This window comes from Triticum dicoccoides, chromosome 1B (genome assembly GCF_002162155.2).
Source record: "Triticum dicoccoides isolate Atlit2015 ecotype Zavitan chromosome 1B, WEW_v2.0, whole genome shotgun sequence".
NCBI classification, from domain to species: domain Eukaryota; kingdom Viridiplantae; phylum Streptophyta; class Magnoliopsida; order Poales; family Poaceae; genus Triticum; species Triticum dicoccoides.
The window spans coordinates 272,111,496-272,127,696 of NC_041381.1; the positions used below are offsets into that span (position 1 = coordinate 272,111,496).

Consider the following 16,201-nt stretch of genomic DNA (forward strand, 5'->3'; position numbering starts at 1 on the left):
TAGTCACCCCCGACGAGGTTGGAGAGGCCGGAGGAGGGGCGGCCAGCCGGAGAGCGGACTCAAGGGTCGAGGCCGTCACTCGGGTGCGCCCGGACCCGGAGCCACCATGACCCGGAGATGGGTTAGATGGCTCCCGGGAGAGGGAGCGAGAGTGCTCCGACAGGTCATCGTCGTCCTCCGGGTCGTCGTGGCGAGACAGGCGAGGGCACCGGTGGTGGGAGTCACTGGCATTACTCGGCCTACCCCCCTGGTGACCATCATCGGAGAAGCGGGGGCGGACGACATGGTTCGGTGACTCGGGGCAGATCTTGAGGTCAAAGCCCTTGTCATTAAAGAACACGCGGACTGTGGCGCGGAGCTTGGAGGAGTCCAGGGATTTCACCTTCACCCGGACCTCCTCTTCCTTGCGAAGTGAGAGCTCATCGACCACCACCACCTTGCCGAGGATCTTGGACATACTACGGATAACCTGTTCAGACCGGGCAACATCAGGCAGACCGACGATGAGGATCCAAGTCGTGTCCAGAACCGCCATCGCCTTGGGATCCCACTGCGGCTCGGAGATGTCCACCACCAGTTGGTTAAGAACCAAGGTGATGTTGCCGCTGCGAGTGTAGTATCCCGTGCTGATGGCGTCTGGGAAGATCACCGTGAAGGTGTTGGTGGAAGTGGGGGCCACCTGCCATTCCCACTTGCACCGACATAGGTGGTTGAGCTCGGCCTCGATCATGGCAGGGGAAGCGACGCCCTCGCCCACGACGGAGACAATCGCCAGGAGCGAGGGGGATGGCGGAGGGGCGTCTGGCACCTCGTCGTGGAAGAAGCCCATGCCCTTAATGTCGTGGCCGTACATCATGATCTTCTCGGTCACCGACCGGTCCGGGCAAAGAACCGCGGGGTGGCTGGAGTCCTTGCAGAGGTAGCACAACGGCGGGTTGGGGCATGCCACCTGGAAGTGGCTGGTGAGCCCACAGTTGAAGCACGGCGGGGAGTCACGCCGGGCACCGGAGTCCACATGAGGGGTCGGCACGGTGGATGCGGCGGGTGCAGGAGGGCGAGCCGGCCCCTTCTTCTTCTTCTTAGCTCCTTGGCGCTCGCGGTTGCCATTGCCACCATTAGCCGGAGGAAAGGATGACTGATTTTGAGGGTTGGGAGGGCGCGGCCGGAGCAGGCCACGAGGAGAGCAGGGCGAACGGGAAGCCGGGACACCGAACGCGGAGATGAAAGGGCGGAAGGGCGACCGCCTGACCGCGGCAACTGTCGGCCACGCCATAGCCGGCGCCGCGACCGGACCCGAAGGAGGAGCAACACCACACCGCCAGGACAGACGTGCGGCACCGAGGTCAGCGCGACCCGCGACCCCCCAGCCCTGCAGCCGGCGGCGGCCCGACCCCAAGGGCGGCCCTTGGCTCCTCGGGGACTGAGCCGAGCTCAGTGCCCGGTGTCAATGCCGGGCGGACGAGCGGGCGCCGAACTCCCACCCCTGGGAGTAGAGCCAGCGGCAACGTCCGCCGCCAGACACGAGCAGGAGCGGGGGGGACGCGGTTGCGGAAAACCACCGGGCGGCCTGCCTCGAGATCGTCGGCCTCAGCAAAGGTCGGCCTAGACAACCCACGCGGGGGCAGATGGGGACGGAGGGCACGGCGAGGAAGCAGCCAACAAAGACTCGGCGGGGGGGAGGGGGCGACAGGGAGGACGGGGGCGGCGGAGCAGGGGGAGACGCCTCGCCGGGCGAATCGCCCCTAGAGTCGCCAGCGCAGTCCGCCATCACTCTCCCCTTCCACCTCATTTGAAGGTGTTCTTTGGGTTGCTAAAGCCTCTAAATTTGGTTTCTCTTGGAACATAGGCAATGGCAAAAAAAACTAGATTTTGGGAGGACCACTGGTTTGGTTCTGCTCCTCTAGCTACTCAATATTGGGAGCTTTATTCTCTTACTACTGAGCAAAATCTAACTGTTGGTACAGTTTGGGATGGCACTGACTTGAAAATTACCTTTAGGAGATGCTTCCCTGGAGGAAGACACTTTAGTCTGGAACATCAATTCTAGAGGAGTATATACTGTTAAATCCTTTTATAAAATAGTCCCTCCGTCCCATAATGTAAAACGTTTTTTAACACTACACTAATGTTAAAAAAACGTCTTACATTATGGGACGGAGGGAGTAGTAAACTTCAGAGGGCTGCTCCCTGTGAATACCCCAGCTGTCTGGTCTATTAAAATCCCTGCTAGGAACCATATATTTCTCTGGTTGTTGGCCAACAAGAAGCTGTTACCAAAGATAATCTGCAGAAAAGACAGGAAGTCCCTGATCCTACCTGTGTTTTTTGCACTGAACTTGAATCCTACCAGGCTACCACCATCTATTTTTTGGCTGTGTTGTTTCCTTGGAATTCTGGACAACTGTTGCCAAGTTAACTGGTTTTAGAGGAGAGATCAATATGATGTCCTTCTCTGATTGCTGGTCTAGGGGTGATAGTTTTGCTGCTATTAATATTATTCATGCAGCTGGCCTTTGGGCTATCTGGAATTTAAGAAATGACATGGTTTTTAACCGCACCACGTGGTCTGGTTTGCAGGCTATTTGGCGCAAGACGGCGGTGAGCCTTACGTTGTGGGAGATGCTATCCTCCGACCGTGTCAAGCTTCATCTACAAAAGGTGGCTCAAGAACTGGAACAATCGTCAAGAGACCCTCCACTACTGTTGTGGCCGGACCCAGGCTGAAAGCGGCCAGGGCCCTGAAGGCCTGTCTTCTCACCGTATGACGCACTGGGAGCTGCTGTTTGCTGGAGACGTCCACAATGCATAATCAGTCTCCTACTGCAACCTGTAGTTTTGGCGCCTTAGTTTGCTCGCCTTTCTGCTACTCATGTATCAGCATGTTTAGGAACCTTTCTTCCGCCCAGTTTCTGCCTATGCATGCAGACTGGCGTTTGGTTTTCTTTGTGTTTTCTTCTGTAGTTTCTTGCTGAGGCAGTGGTTAGCTGTCCTCCGCATGCTGGAATTGGTGTATGTGAGACGCTGGTCTTCTTTGCTATGCAAATGGAGCCGGGGGTTTTGTGCCCTTTTCCTCTAAAAACATTTATTGGCCAACTTGTAGTGTTTCATGGTTCCGTTATACACAATTACTGTACTTCACAAGAACATTTTACACCTCTAAAAATTGCCTCAAGCTCAAGGTAGTACAGCACTGGGACTCTCACTGGACTACCGAAACAAAGAGGACATGTCAGTGGATAAATAACAAGCCAGCTAGACAGCGCAACCATTTTCATCACTGGACGTTGCTCGCCTCAGCTACAAAGGTTGGGTATACAGGTTCCCTCCGGATTGGGCTGCTCTTTCCAGATCCGTCCAGTCACTCTCAGCTTCAGCTCCTTCCTGTCACCACCGGAGAAGAACAGCGCCATGTTCCTCTGGATGATGAGGCCATCATGACTGTCCCGGACCTTCCGGTGACTGTCACGAATGCTTCTAGGGGTGCCCTCCCATACCATCTTCCTGCCGTTACCACCAACCTCGAGGCTGTAGGTGTAGTTCCTTGCTTCGTTCTCGTCCCCCATGAAACGAAGGAAAGCCATGTATACTGGTGCCATGCCGAGCTGGAAGGCCTCAAAGTGCAGGCAGAAGTATTGTCCAAAACAATGGAACACCTGATTCAATGGAAACATCAAATCAGCAAGTTAAGGTTGTGAAAAGCATCCCAAACCTCAGATCGAAAAATAAGATGATTTCACAAAGATGTCTAAAAATGAGTACCACGAGACTTACTGTTAGCATCCAGGTGGCATTTTCAACCTCTCGTGGATTGGACTTGACATATCTATGGTTGAACGTGCAACCGCTGTGCATATCGACTTTGTGATCATCCCTCAAATGTGCAACAAGGAAAGGTATATCACCAGCCACAGCACATTCAGAACCAGCATAGGGGCAGTTATATGGCCTGAAGCTGCACTGCCCTTCATGTTTTATCTTGCTGTAGTATGGGAAGATCTCTGGACAACCTAAAGAGAAGTACTTACAGGGAAGCTCTAGTGATTCTGCTACTTTCTCCAATGCCAAGCACCTGATGTCGCCAAGCTCTTGTCTGCATGTAGGGCAACGGTTGTGCACCCTAGCCTTGCATGTCGAACATAAAGTATGTCCATTTTGGCACTGTAGAAACATCAAAGTGCTAACAATCAAATTACAAAACTATACACATAATAGCCTTCAGATGATGAACAATATGTTTAGCACCGCCAAGAAAAATGGGTTTCAATAAAAACATGTGAGAAGGGTTTCCATGATTGTTAGTGACCCTGTAATAAATGCTTCGAGCACAACATAACAACATGCATGTTTTCTCTCACATATGATTGTCCAACAACTCAAACTTCAAAGGATAGCCTTCACTAACTCAACAATAGAGTAACTATATTTTTTATCTGGCTAGGACCATAGACTAAAGATCATACAGAAGTTGAACTGAGAAATACCATACGGCTTTACTATTTTTAGCAAATGGAAAAGATTCTCACTTGCTGCCACATAAACATTACATCTATCTACAGAAAAAGACTGCCATTTAGAGTCTTCAAAATTGTCTGATTCCTAAAACTGAGTACAGCCAGTTCATATACAGCTAGATCAATGTGTGACATGAAAAAAACAGAATTAAAAATTCCATGTTGAGAGTTAAAAAAATTAATTTAAAGATCCAACGTAATGAACTTGTTACAATATGTAAGAGAAAATAGTGGCCAACATTGCACATGTGCAAGGTTTTTAGATAATGGGTATGACAACTTCAATGTTACAATGGAATAGAAACAAGGTAGCCAATCATAAGCACTAGCAATATTATTTCATGTAAAGGGATGATTCGTGATATTTCCTAAGTATCATTTTTGGATGAACCAATAAGAGTTATGGTTACTAGCGCAAGCAGCTACATTAGTCAGGACAGACAAAAGAGTTATATCTCTGGCAGTGTTCAAGTCCACTAGGTTGTTCCAAAAAAAGGAAGGCTCAATAGCAGGAACTAAGCAGGTGCACGCCTTGCTATCAAGAATTGAGATACAGGCAAAGGAACAGAGAAAACTCAGGCTGCGATAAAGAACAGATGAAAGGAGGAAAGTGAAAGTAGCTACCTCATCTGGCTCATTGTACTAGCCAAGGCCCAAAATGGCCAAGCCCCCAATCCTAGCAACCATTAAGAACAACTCCGGCAAGGAAATAAAACAGGGTAGGAGAGGCTGAGACCCACAGATGCTCCTTCAGTGACTCCGCGGAGATCCCCACAGGCACTTCAACCTACCAGAGCACCAAGCTCATCCTTCACACCGGTACCCTCTCAAGTGGCAGGAGAAATCGTGGTCGATTACGGGGAGCTAGATTCATGGCGAACAGCCTCGATCCAGTGGGAGAGGACACCCCTCAGCCGCTGACAAGTTCCCCATCGCATCACCATGCTCTACCTCGCATTGACTCGCCGATTAGCGGTGAACAACAGGGCTCAGCGCCGCTTAGCCAGCCATCTTTCAGAACATTGACAACTGGCAAAAATATGGTTGCCATATAGAAGTCACTCTTGACTTTCTGAAGTCTATGAAAGTGTAGCTACCTAGCAAACAAATTTAGCTCTCTTACTATAGATAATAAATTTATCTCTGTTTCTGGACTTCTTATCACCTCTCTCCCGTCCAATCGATTTAAAGAAATCGAAATGTAAATATGTTACTACTCCCTCCGTTCCGAATTATAAGATGTTCTAACTTTTTTCTGAATCGGATGTATAGACATGTTTTAGTGTGTTTGTTAGCTCATTTCAGTCCGTATGTATTTAGCTCATATTGAAATATTCAAAACGTCTTATAATTCAGAACAGAGGTGATACATCATTACAGTGATGTTACTCATATTCTGTCAACATCACTAATTATTCCCTGATTTCACTTTTGTCTCACAGAACTCATGTTCTTAAAACATAATTCCCCCTGTTTCCCAACTATAAATTGCAACTGTGTTCAGGAGTGATGTACGTTCCATTCAAACAGAATACCTATGGAAATAGAGGTGATTGCACTGGTATAGGTAATTATGTTGAATATCTAATGTAAAGTCAGTCTCCTCTGTCTAGCTTTAAACAAAATGGCAAAGATAATGTCTCAACTAGATGCCACAGTAGTTCGCTCATGTCCAAACAGGGTTGATATGCCTGGATATCAGTTTAATAACAATCTGACTAACCGACAACGGAAGACACAGAATCATCGAAACAGACAGTCTAATTACTATGTTCAAGCAGGAATTTATATCCAAGCTGAAATGGCATGTTAGCACTACAATTGCTACAACTGAAGTTAGCACAGATGATACAGCTGAAGAGGTAACAACAATAAACTTCAATTTTCATCAAGATAACTCAAATAAATGAAACAACTGTGATGAAATATAGGCGACACCTGGCTTTTCAAGTTTCCGATTTTAGAAATGTTCTTGGAAAATGGCCCTTGAGAAAAGAAAATTCAGCGTGTGGAAGCCGCAGCTCTCCATATGCTTCATTCATGTCAGCATGGAGAGCGCAGAATGAGTCAACCAAAAAGCAAACATGTTAGATTGCGCAACCATTATGTTTGGTAAACTATCTCGTTGCAACCATTATGTTTGGTAAACTATCTCGTTGGAGAATATGAATCCGGGATCCCAAATCTGGATATATGAAAAAAATGAGCAGAGAGCATTTGCATGCCATTACTTCACTTCCATTGATATCTCTCATCGGTTGTTGTGTTCTCTAAATTTTGCAAGTGCAACTAAAAAGCTAATCCTTGTTGCAGAGAATACCGACATAGAACGTATGTCTAGTTGTGCATTGTCATATTGTTCTTACTATATCTGTACACAATGCACTCCCTCAGATTCCAGCATATAGGGGAGTTTCTCACTCAATTCAACTGCTATCTTTTGTTGAAGCTTTAACTGTGATTGCCATCAAATCGTCCAAAACGGGGCGATGGTAAGTGCCTATAGTGCCTCCTGAGGGTTTTGAATGATTAAATGACAAAACAGTTAAGGGACTAATGTGTTTGCGAGTTTACACAGGTGAAAGTCCCTGAGGTGGACCATCCAACTGACAAAGCTTAAGAGACAAAACGTCAAGCAATCGATTCCTTCCCCACAATCCTTCTCGTGCATCTTGCCTTATCGTTAATTTTTTCTAATAAAAAAAGAAGTCATCCCCATCGAGACCCTTCTCGCCTCCACCGCCTTTACCGCCTGCCCATGGCTTCCACCAATGCTGTGCCTCGCCGCCGCCAATCTCCACCAATCTTTCTCCCCCGTCCACCACTATAGGCAATCCCAGTTCAAATTTCAAATCGCTATGTACGCCGGCCGACTCACTGTTGCTCCTCCATCTTCCCGTTTCATCTATCCTTCTTTCCTCCACACCCTGTTCGCCGCCCTGCTTGGCCGCTTTCGCCCGGCCACTCTCGCTGTCGGTGCCACTCAATCCCCGTCGTGGCCTTTGAGGCCACGCGGAAGCCGCACCCCCTGCTTCCGTTCTCGCTCGCCATCCTGGAACTGTGTGGAGGCCGCGCAGCCTGACGGCACGCCTGCCCGCTGTCGCCGTAATCAAAAGCTCAGCGCCGCCACGTCGACCAACATCTGGACCATCCATCCCGCTCTGCGCTGCCTGTGATTTTCCATCCGAGCACATCGCTGGCTCTTCGGTTCTATTGATCTATTCACGTTTTCTGTGTCTCCAAGAGGTACACACCATGGCTCCTGATTGAGACACAAGTCAGTTGGTTTGTAGTTTTATGAACTGTAGTTTACTGTTGTAGTTGAATGTATGCACGAGACATGACTGTGGATTGTAAATTTCTTTCATGATTCTTGTACTTCATGCACGTTCATGTCTTTCTGCTTGAAACTTTCTGTCTTCTATGTGTTCTAGAAAATATGATTCATCTCTGAACATGAGCAATTTGTACTTCTTAGTGCTTACTCAAACGATTACTCCTTGCAATTCAGATTAGACTTACAGGTCTGTGTGTACAGACATAATAAAAATAAGATGGGCAATTCAGATCAGATTTGAATACAAGAAATTCATTCAGCTTGAGATACTATTTGTTCTAGGTGAAGAGATTGCCAAATATAATCATGATACAGTATACAGCATGAGGTTAATGAGTGCAAAGGAACTTTTAGGTGACAGAAAATCTGTGTCAGACTGTACAAAAGGTTCATATACAGCTAATTAGGTTATAGAAAGAAACTAAGGATATGCTCAAATTGGAGACGTGATCTGTTCCTAAAAACGTGAAGAAACCATGGTTGGATCTTTGACGGTTTGATACTTAGATCATGTACCAGATCCAATTCCATCAATATTATAAAAGTACAGCTTTATATGAATGTATTCTTAAAGTGAAAACTCAACATTGCTCAATATTTCATTTCTCCAGGGAATCGTCGGTAACTACTTCTAAAATAAAGGCTTATTTGGGCAATGGCTTGCCGTCCAAGTGATTCCTCTGCTAAAGCAAAGTAAGGTCCTTATCTCAGCCCTTCAAATTATGTGTATATATAGAACTATATATTATCATAATTCTTGAATAATAATATAGGCTTACATAGTTCACTTTGGAATAATTGCAGCAGTGCTGGATGAACATAATAAAGCAAAGAAATTGTGTCTCGGCGCTGTGCGCCATAGTTCAACAGGTTTATGGGATAGGCACCTGGAGGCGATGTCGGATGACTATCGGCGTTCACAGACGTGCCCACACACAATAGAGCAGATGGTGTTGCATGATATCAAGGACATGTTGGAATCAATGGGGAAAGATATAGCATCATTCCCTCTTCCCAAGATCGACGAGTCATATGACACTGCTGGTGGAGAGGTTAGAGAAATCATTGAAGAATCCATGATTGAGGCAGACCATGAGCATACTTGTCTGGCATCCTCCCTCAACCAAGAGCAAAGGTCCGCCTTTGATGAGATTTTGGGAGCTATCGGTAGTGGCAACGGAGGCATCTTCTTCGTTGACGGCCCAGGAGGCACAGGTAAGACTTTCTTGTACAAAGCATTGCTCACGAGAATCCGAAGCGAGGGCAAGATAGCTATGGCAACCGCAACATCCAGTATTCCAGTGTTGCCGCTTCCATCATGCCTGGAGGCAGGACTGCTCATTCAAGGTTTAAAAAACCCCTTAGCATTGAAGAAGGTGTTGTATGCTGGTTTACAAAACAGAGTGGCACGGCCAAGCTACTTCGGATGGCATCTCTCATAATATGGAACGAAGCATCCATGACGAAGCGGCAAGCTGTTGAAGCACTAGACAATAGCATGCGTGATATCATGGGCCGACATGACATGCCATTTGGAGGAAAGACTCGTGTTTGGAGGTGACTTTAGGCAAGTGCTTCCAGTTGTGCGGAAGGGGACAAGGCCGCAGATAACTGACGCGACCTTGCGTATGTCCTATCTATGGGAAAGTATGTAACGACTATGCCTTGCTCGTAACATGAGAGCCGACGGCGATCCATGGTTTGCGGAATTCCTCATGCGCATAGGGAATGGCACGGAGACCGATGAAGAAAATAATGTACAACTTCGAGAGGATACTTATATGCTCTGCACAGTGAAGGACACTGACTTTGACATGCTGATTGAACACGTCTACCATGATCTAGATGAGAACCAAACTGATCCTACTTATATTACCACAAGGGCGATACTGACGACTAGGAACGAGAATGTTGATAGGATAAACATGAGGATGATCGAATGCTTCCCAGGTCAAGAGATGATATATCACAGCTTTGACCGCGCGGAGGATGATCCATACAACTACTACCCCTCTGAGTTCTTGAACTCACTTACTTCCAACGGGCTACCGCCACATATTCTCAAGCTAAAGTTGAAATATCCAGTTATACTACTGTGAAACATTGACCCAGCAAACGGACTATGCAATGGGACGAGGCTGGTGGCACGGGGGTTCCAAAGAAACCTATAGATGCCGAGATAGTGCTAGGACAACATGCTGGAAAGAGGGTGTTCTTGCCTCTGATACCCCTATGCCCCCTCAGACGATGAGTTGTTCCTTTTCCGCTTTAAGAGAAAGTGGTTCCCAGTCAGGCTTAGCTTTGCCATGACAATCAACAAGGCACAAAGGCAAGACTATTCCTAACATTGGCGTGTATCTACCTGATCCGGTGTTCTCTCACAGTCAGTTGTATGTGGCGCTTTCTAGAGCAACAGCAAGAAGAAACATCAAGATACTCGCTGTCATGGAGAGACAAGGGCGGCAGTGCAAGTCTAATAGGAATCAAGGAACAAAGACAAGGAATATTGTCTACAAGGAAGTCCTTAGCATGTAAACATGTTTGGCAGTTCTAAAGGGCTCGCCTAATGTCGCGTGGGTTGCATTGTTGTTATTTGTTGAGGAAGTAGCAGCTGCTTATTCAATCTAGAAGTCTCAAATGTACAAAGTGTTTGTTGAATATTGCAAAATTGTCATAACCTTCTTAGTTAACAATGCACTACGGTCACATGACTACCAATTTTGCCAATAGTTTTTCTATTTTATACATTGTCCATGTCTGTTTTTCTCAGTACGAGTTGTATGCCTCCACTGATAGGTTACAAATTATTTGTTCATGAGCACCTCCACTGTGTAGGTGTCGAGCAAAGGATGAAAGCTGCAGTCTGCAAGCACATGGCTAACTTTTTTACTTTAATGGCATAAGTTTCCTGTGCTTTTAGTTCCTGCTATTGATGGAGCAATGCGTCACTTAGGATTGAGCTCTTTTGCAAATAAAGGGAACTCGTTTCATGACTTTGTGGAAGTAAAATTGGTATTGTGGCGAACAAGTTGAGCTTAAAAATGAGTTGTTTATATTTAAAGAGCTCTGACACTAACAGCTCTTAGAAAAACACACCATCCATGCGTGTACTTTGTCATTCCAGCATATATTATATGGTGATCTTGATGCACCTTATAAACAAACCTTGGTATATTCTGTAAGTTTTGGGACTGCACATCGAGACAATCATAGTACCAAGATCGTGTTATGGTATCAGTTTTAAAAAATAATTCAGGATTAATAGTCCGGAATGTTCACTGAAGATGATAGAAAGTAATAGTTATTTAAGGTGCTTCAGAGCTTGAGCTGGTTTTGTACTTGAGCTGGTTTTGTACTGGAATGAGGTTTAAGATACATTATGAAGTAAAGGTGTGAATGATGGCACTATCTCTTTGAGCTCCCACTAAAATTTCGTTTTGCACAATGTTTTCTTGAGTTTCACTCCCTTTGTTTTAGGTGCTTTTGAATTTATGTTGCTATAACTGAAGGAGACCCCACTACATCATAGCCTGGCTTAAGTTAAGGAAGTCTTCAGGTATGTATTTAAACTGGTTATGCTAAAAATTATTTCAGCCCTTAACTTCAAATTCCATTGTACGATTTCTGTCTGGCAATTTTAGAAAAGTCTAATTCTGCCCAGACCTGCTAATATTTTTATTTATTTTGGAATATTTTTAGGGGGTTAGAAGTGTAATTACCCGAAATGTGGCCCTAAATGCAGGATGTGTTTAGTAACCTTTGCCTTTCCCTTCCCGATGTACTGTTATACACAGGGACCGGTCCTCTTTCTCTGACATGTCTTTAATGCACCCTATATTGTAGCAATATTGTCCTTTCACTTCCCAATGGATGGAGCGTGCAGCCCATCATTGCCTCTACACTCTCACCCGGCTATTTTTGTGCCATATCTCTCAGCCAAGTCTCGAACTATCTGGAGCCTAGGACTCCATGCAACTCCATGTCTGCTTCCTTGCTTAGCCCCCTCTATATATAGGCGTGTTGTTTGGCATTGCATTCTCGAGCAAGCCATCTGCAGATTGCTTCTGAGGTATGTTCTATCACCTATTTTTATATTTCCGTGTTTCTTGTGGAGTTGATCACTAAGAACTAGATTGGTTTCTTTTTCCAGTTCACTGATTATGATTTCAAATTATATATCATAGGCGGCCTACATTGGTTCCTTAAGGTTTTTTGTTAGTTTGGCCTCTTATTTGTGGTGGACTATTAAGTCTTTGTTGCTCCACAATATGCTTTTAGTTCCCTCAGTCAGCTAAGAGGGTAGTGGTACCGATATACATCTTTAGTTGATGCTATTGCAGTTCGTGTTTTGTACTGGCCGGATGAGAAGAATAGGGTGCAGGTTTAAATATATGTTGGGGGGTAGGTTCGGTCACCTCCTTGCTCCTATCTCCCACTACTGTCCCAGATACAGAAACTTTGAAGTCCGGATAAATAGTTTTGCGGCTATAAATAATTAGTGCAAATGTAAATAGTGAAGAAGTATATCCTAATTTTTCATCGTATTCTGGATTTGTGCATTGAACCAATGATATTTGTTTAAATTCACACGCTTTTTATGGGCGGCTCTCATATATATAGTTGGTGGCATCAAGATATATCTTCTGTTAGTTATGCTCATTTTTCTTTCAGGACAAGATGAAGTCACTGAAGCGTAAGAGTCGAAGCGCCACACATTCCAACATTTGAGGATGTGCATCCTTACACTAGGTGGAGTATGTGTGTCAGAGTGTATCACAAATTTCATGTGGAGAGATTCGCTACAAGTGGAAAGAGGCTCAATATGGTGTCATTGGATGAAAAGGTAATACTTATGTGCAACAAAAGTTTCTGCTGCAACAAATATATTTTTTTGAATAAATGTCGGATTGTCACTTTCTATATATTTAATTTGTAATAGGGCAAGAAAATGGTTGCTATCATATATGATGACGAGGTCGATCGATTTCAGCCTTCACTTGTAGAGGGGCGAGTATATTATGTATGGAAGATGGCTGCAGAACCAGTTATGAGAAATGCAGATTATATGTTTGCAGATAATCACATTGTGTGTCTTTTCACCTCAGAGACAATAGTTAATGAGATAAGAAATGTGAATGAGCAGTTGGTCCCATTGCCTTTTGATAAAGTTTGGGAGTTCACCCTAGATAATGGCATGTATGTTGGTAAGTGCTTCAGTTTCCTTTTATATCTTTGAAATGTTCTATTGGGCACAAATGATCTACTAATATTTTTCCATTCAAATGTTAGATATCATTGCCATGGTTCTGTTTGTAAGTTCTATTGGGCATAAGGAAAGTTTCTACAACCGAAGGATCCCAGTGAGAAATATTATTCTATTGGATGGCACGTATGTACAAATTGTGGCTTCCGAATTTTGTTATGTACTTATTAATGCAAAGTTCTCACATTTCTCCTATGACATTAAATGATTTTGTAGCTATAATATTGTCAAGTTAGTTGTATGGGACAAGTTAGTGACTAATAATGTAAGTACATGGGAAAAGCTTTCTGAGGAGCGTGCTATTGTCGTGGCAACAATGTTATGTGCAAAGCGCATTGGTAAGTCTATAAGTGAATTTGTCCTATTTCACAGAATAATATTGCAAAAATAAAATTTTCTAATAGATTGGTGTTCCATCTTTAATTAACTAGATTGTGGTCTGCACACTACGGGCTTTAGTAGGATACACTTGACCCGAATATCGCAGCTGCGCATGAATTAAGGCAAAGGTAATTGGAAATTTGGTTAAATTCATTAAGGCAGAGGTAATCTGTCCAGCCACACATGAATTAAATGTTTGCATTTTTTTTTTGTGTAGGATCAACAATGAGCTCCCTGGACCAACCCCTCCTTGATCAAAAGAAGATGAAGTATGAAGTCGTGGAGTGGCTGCACCTTTTGTGATGATATAACTTTTCAATATGTGATGTTGAGCACAATTGGAGTCTGTTTCCCGTTAGAAGTTCATTTGAGTCTTTTCTCTTATGTTTAGGCTAGCATGTAGGTTGTGCGGATTTTTTTGTGCAGACCCTTTTAGATTGTGTTACTTTGCTTAGTTGGGTGTCCATGAGCAGTGATGACAAGTGCTTATGTGATTCATGTTGTAACTACAACTGAGTTTCACTTATGAAGTTTAATTTTACGGTGGTGTAATGCAGAGAACACCTCAACGACATATCATGTTGTTTTTATGTGGTCATGCAGGAGCATCCTACTATTTTGTGTGGCGTCATTGAAAGGCTCTTATGTGATTAAAGCATAACATTCTCTGTAGAAAAAAAAAGGGTACTAATTTTGCTTATGCTCATTATTTCACCTCATTTTAAGTGGGTCCGTAGCGTAGCACGGGCACCTTACTAGTGACCCCTAAAAACTGTGTGGTACAATTGAAGAATTGGAATGTCCTCTGAATATTGAGAAGCTTTTGTGTAGACTTATGTTGCCCAAGAAGCCTAAGCCTGGTCCGACCTTCCTTGCCCAAGAAGCCTAGGCCCAGTCTGACCTTCCAGCCCGGGAAAGAGACAAAAAAAAAATCAAAGCACACCCTGAGGACCCCTCCAAGACAGCCATCATAGGAGCAGATCTGAGCCCAGAACAGAAGGCAGCTGTGACATCTTCACTTGGAAGCCCGCAGACATGCCCGGCATTCCCGCGTGCATCGCCAAGCACAACTTGGACGTCCGCAAGGATGCGAGGCCGGTCAAACAGGCTCTTCGACGCTTTGCCATGGAGAAAAGCCGCACAATTGGAGAAGAGATCACCCAGCTCCCAACTGTTGGCTTCATCAGGGAAGTAGCCCACCCTAAAAGGCTGGTCAGCCCCATGATGGTCAGGAAGAACAATTCATGGTGTATGTGTGTCGATAACACCAACCTCAACAAAGCCTTCCCGAAAGATCTATTCCTGCTCCCCCACATCAATCAAGTGATCAAAAGATGCCTACTCTCGTTACCATCAAATCCAAATGAAGGCATCAGATCAGGAAAAAACGTCTTCTATTACACCTTTCGGGCTTAAGAACGCGGGTGCAACATAAAGATGGAGACGCAGATCCTCAAAGACTTAGGGCAGTCTTTGTTGTTATTGATTTGAGTTGATAGGGATCCCGCACTACTAAGAGGGGACAGTCCCAAGGTGAAGAGTCAGACTCATTTCGCACATCATTAGCACGCACATGATCACCTAAGACATAAGCCACCAAAAAGCCTAAAACACTTGGGTTCTACCTCTGTCCTGAGAAAATTTACACTACCGGATTGTCTGTTCTCTGGTCCCCTACACCACACTGTCCGGTCGGCCTAATCAATAACCGGGAGCCTACAGGGTGAACAGACCGTCCGGTCCATCTAGACCAGACTCTGCGATGGCTGAGACCAGTCTGGTCCTCCGGTCCAGAGGACCAGACTATCTAACTGGACCGGACTATCCAATGGTCAGTTACATTGCCCCAAAGCTCTCTGGAGCGACCATACAGTTCGGCCCTTCGGGACCAGGCTGTCTGGTCTGGTGGTGGCCAGACTACCTGGTTCTCTGGACCAGTTGGCTCTCGGCTAACTGCTTTTCTATTAGACAAACCGAACTGTCTGGTCCCCTGGACTAGACTGTCCGATGGTACAAAAACTCCTCCCTGTTTCATCCAAACCCTAATTTCACTTTACACTACCAGACTGTCTGGTCCAGATCAACCAGACTGTCTGGTCCAGATCAACCAAACTGTCCGGTAGTATATTTTTGCACTATAATGGTTGGTTTTCCTACCACTATATATACCCCCATCCACTTATTTCTAGGGTTAACCTTTCAGCAAAATTCATTCACAATCGCCACACTTCCTCTCCTACTCTCCCAAAACCTAAACCTTTGATTCTTGGAGAGATTCAAAGTAAAAGCATTCCATAGCAAGATCCACTCATTCCCCACACTTTGACCAATCACGTTTGTGTTTGGGTTTGATTTGGATCCTTGGCTCTTGTCTTGTTACTCTTGGCGGTTGGAGACTCGTAAGCGGTAGGAGTTCTTCGGTGAGAAATCGATTGTTGTGATTTACCCTGAACGGTTAGAGGCCGCCTTAAGGTCCACCACTAGTGGTTGAGAAACGGCTTCATGGTGTTGTCTCAAAGAGAATAGGGTGAGCCTTTGTGGTGTTGGTGTGCCTTCGTGGTAACACCCACATCTCCAACAGTGACCAGCTCTTCTCCAAGGAAGTGAACATCAGGATACATCCTCATTAAAATTTGTAACTGTGCCTATTCAACCTCCCAATCGATTGTTGTGATTTACCCTGAACGGTTAGAGGCCGCCTTAAGGTCC

The 16,201-nt window shown here is 45.2% G+C and overlaps 1 protein-coding gene across 1 annotated transcript in view; it reads right to left on the minus strand.

The window, feature by feature from the left end:
* Positions 1–3,065: 3,065 nt before the first annotated feature.
* The window catches only part of LOC119331083 (E3 ubiquitin-protein ligase SINAT5-like), a 31,788-nt gene continuing 18,652 nt past the window's right edge, over positions 3,066–16,201 (minus strand). Inside the window, exons 2-3 of the mRNA XM_037604264.1 lie at positions 3,772–4,158; positions 3,066–3,653 (exon numbers count right to left, since the gene is read on the minus strand). Of these exons, the coding sequence (XP_037460161.1) occupies positions 3,294–3,653; positions 3,772–4,158 (747 nt within the window). The 3' untranslated portion in view covers positions 3,066–3,293. The remainder of the gene's footprint in view (positions 3,654–3,771; positions 4,159–16,201) is intronic.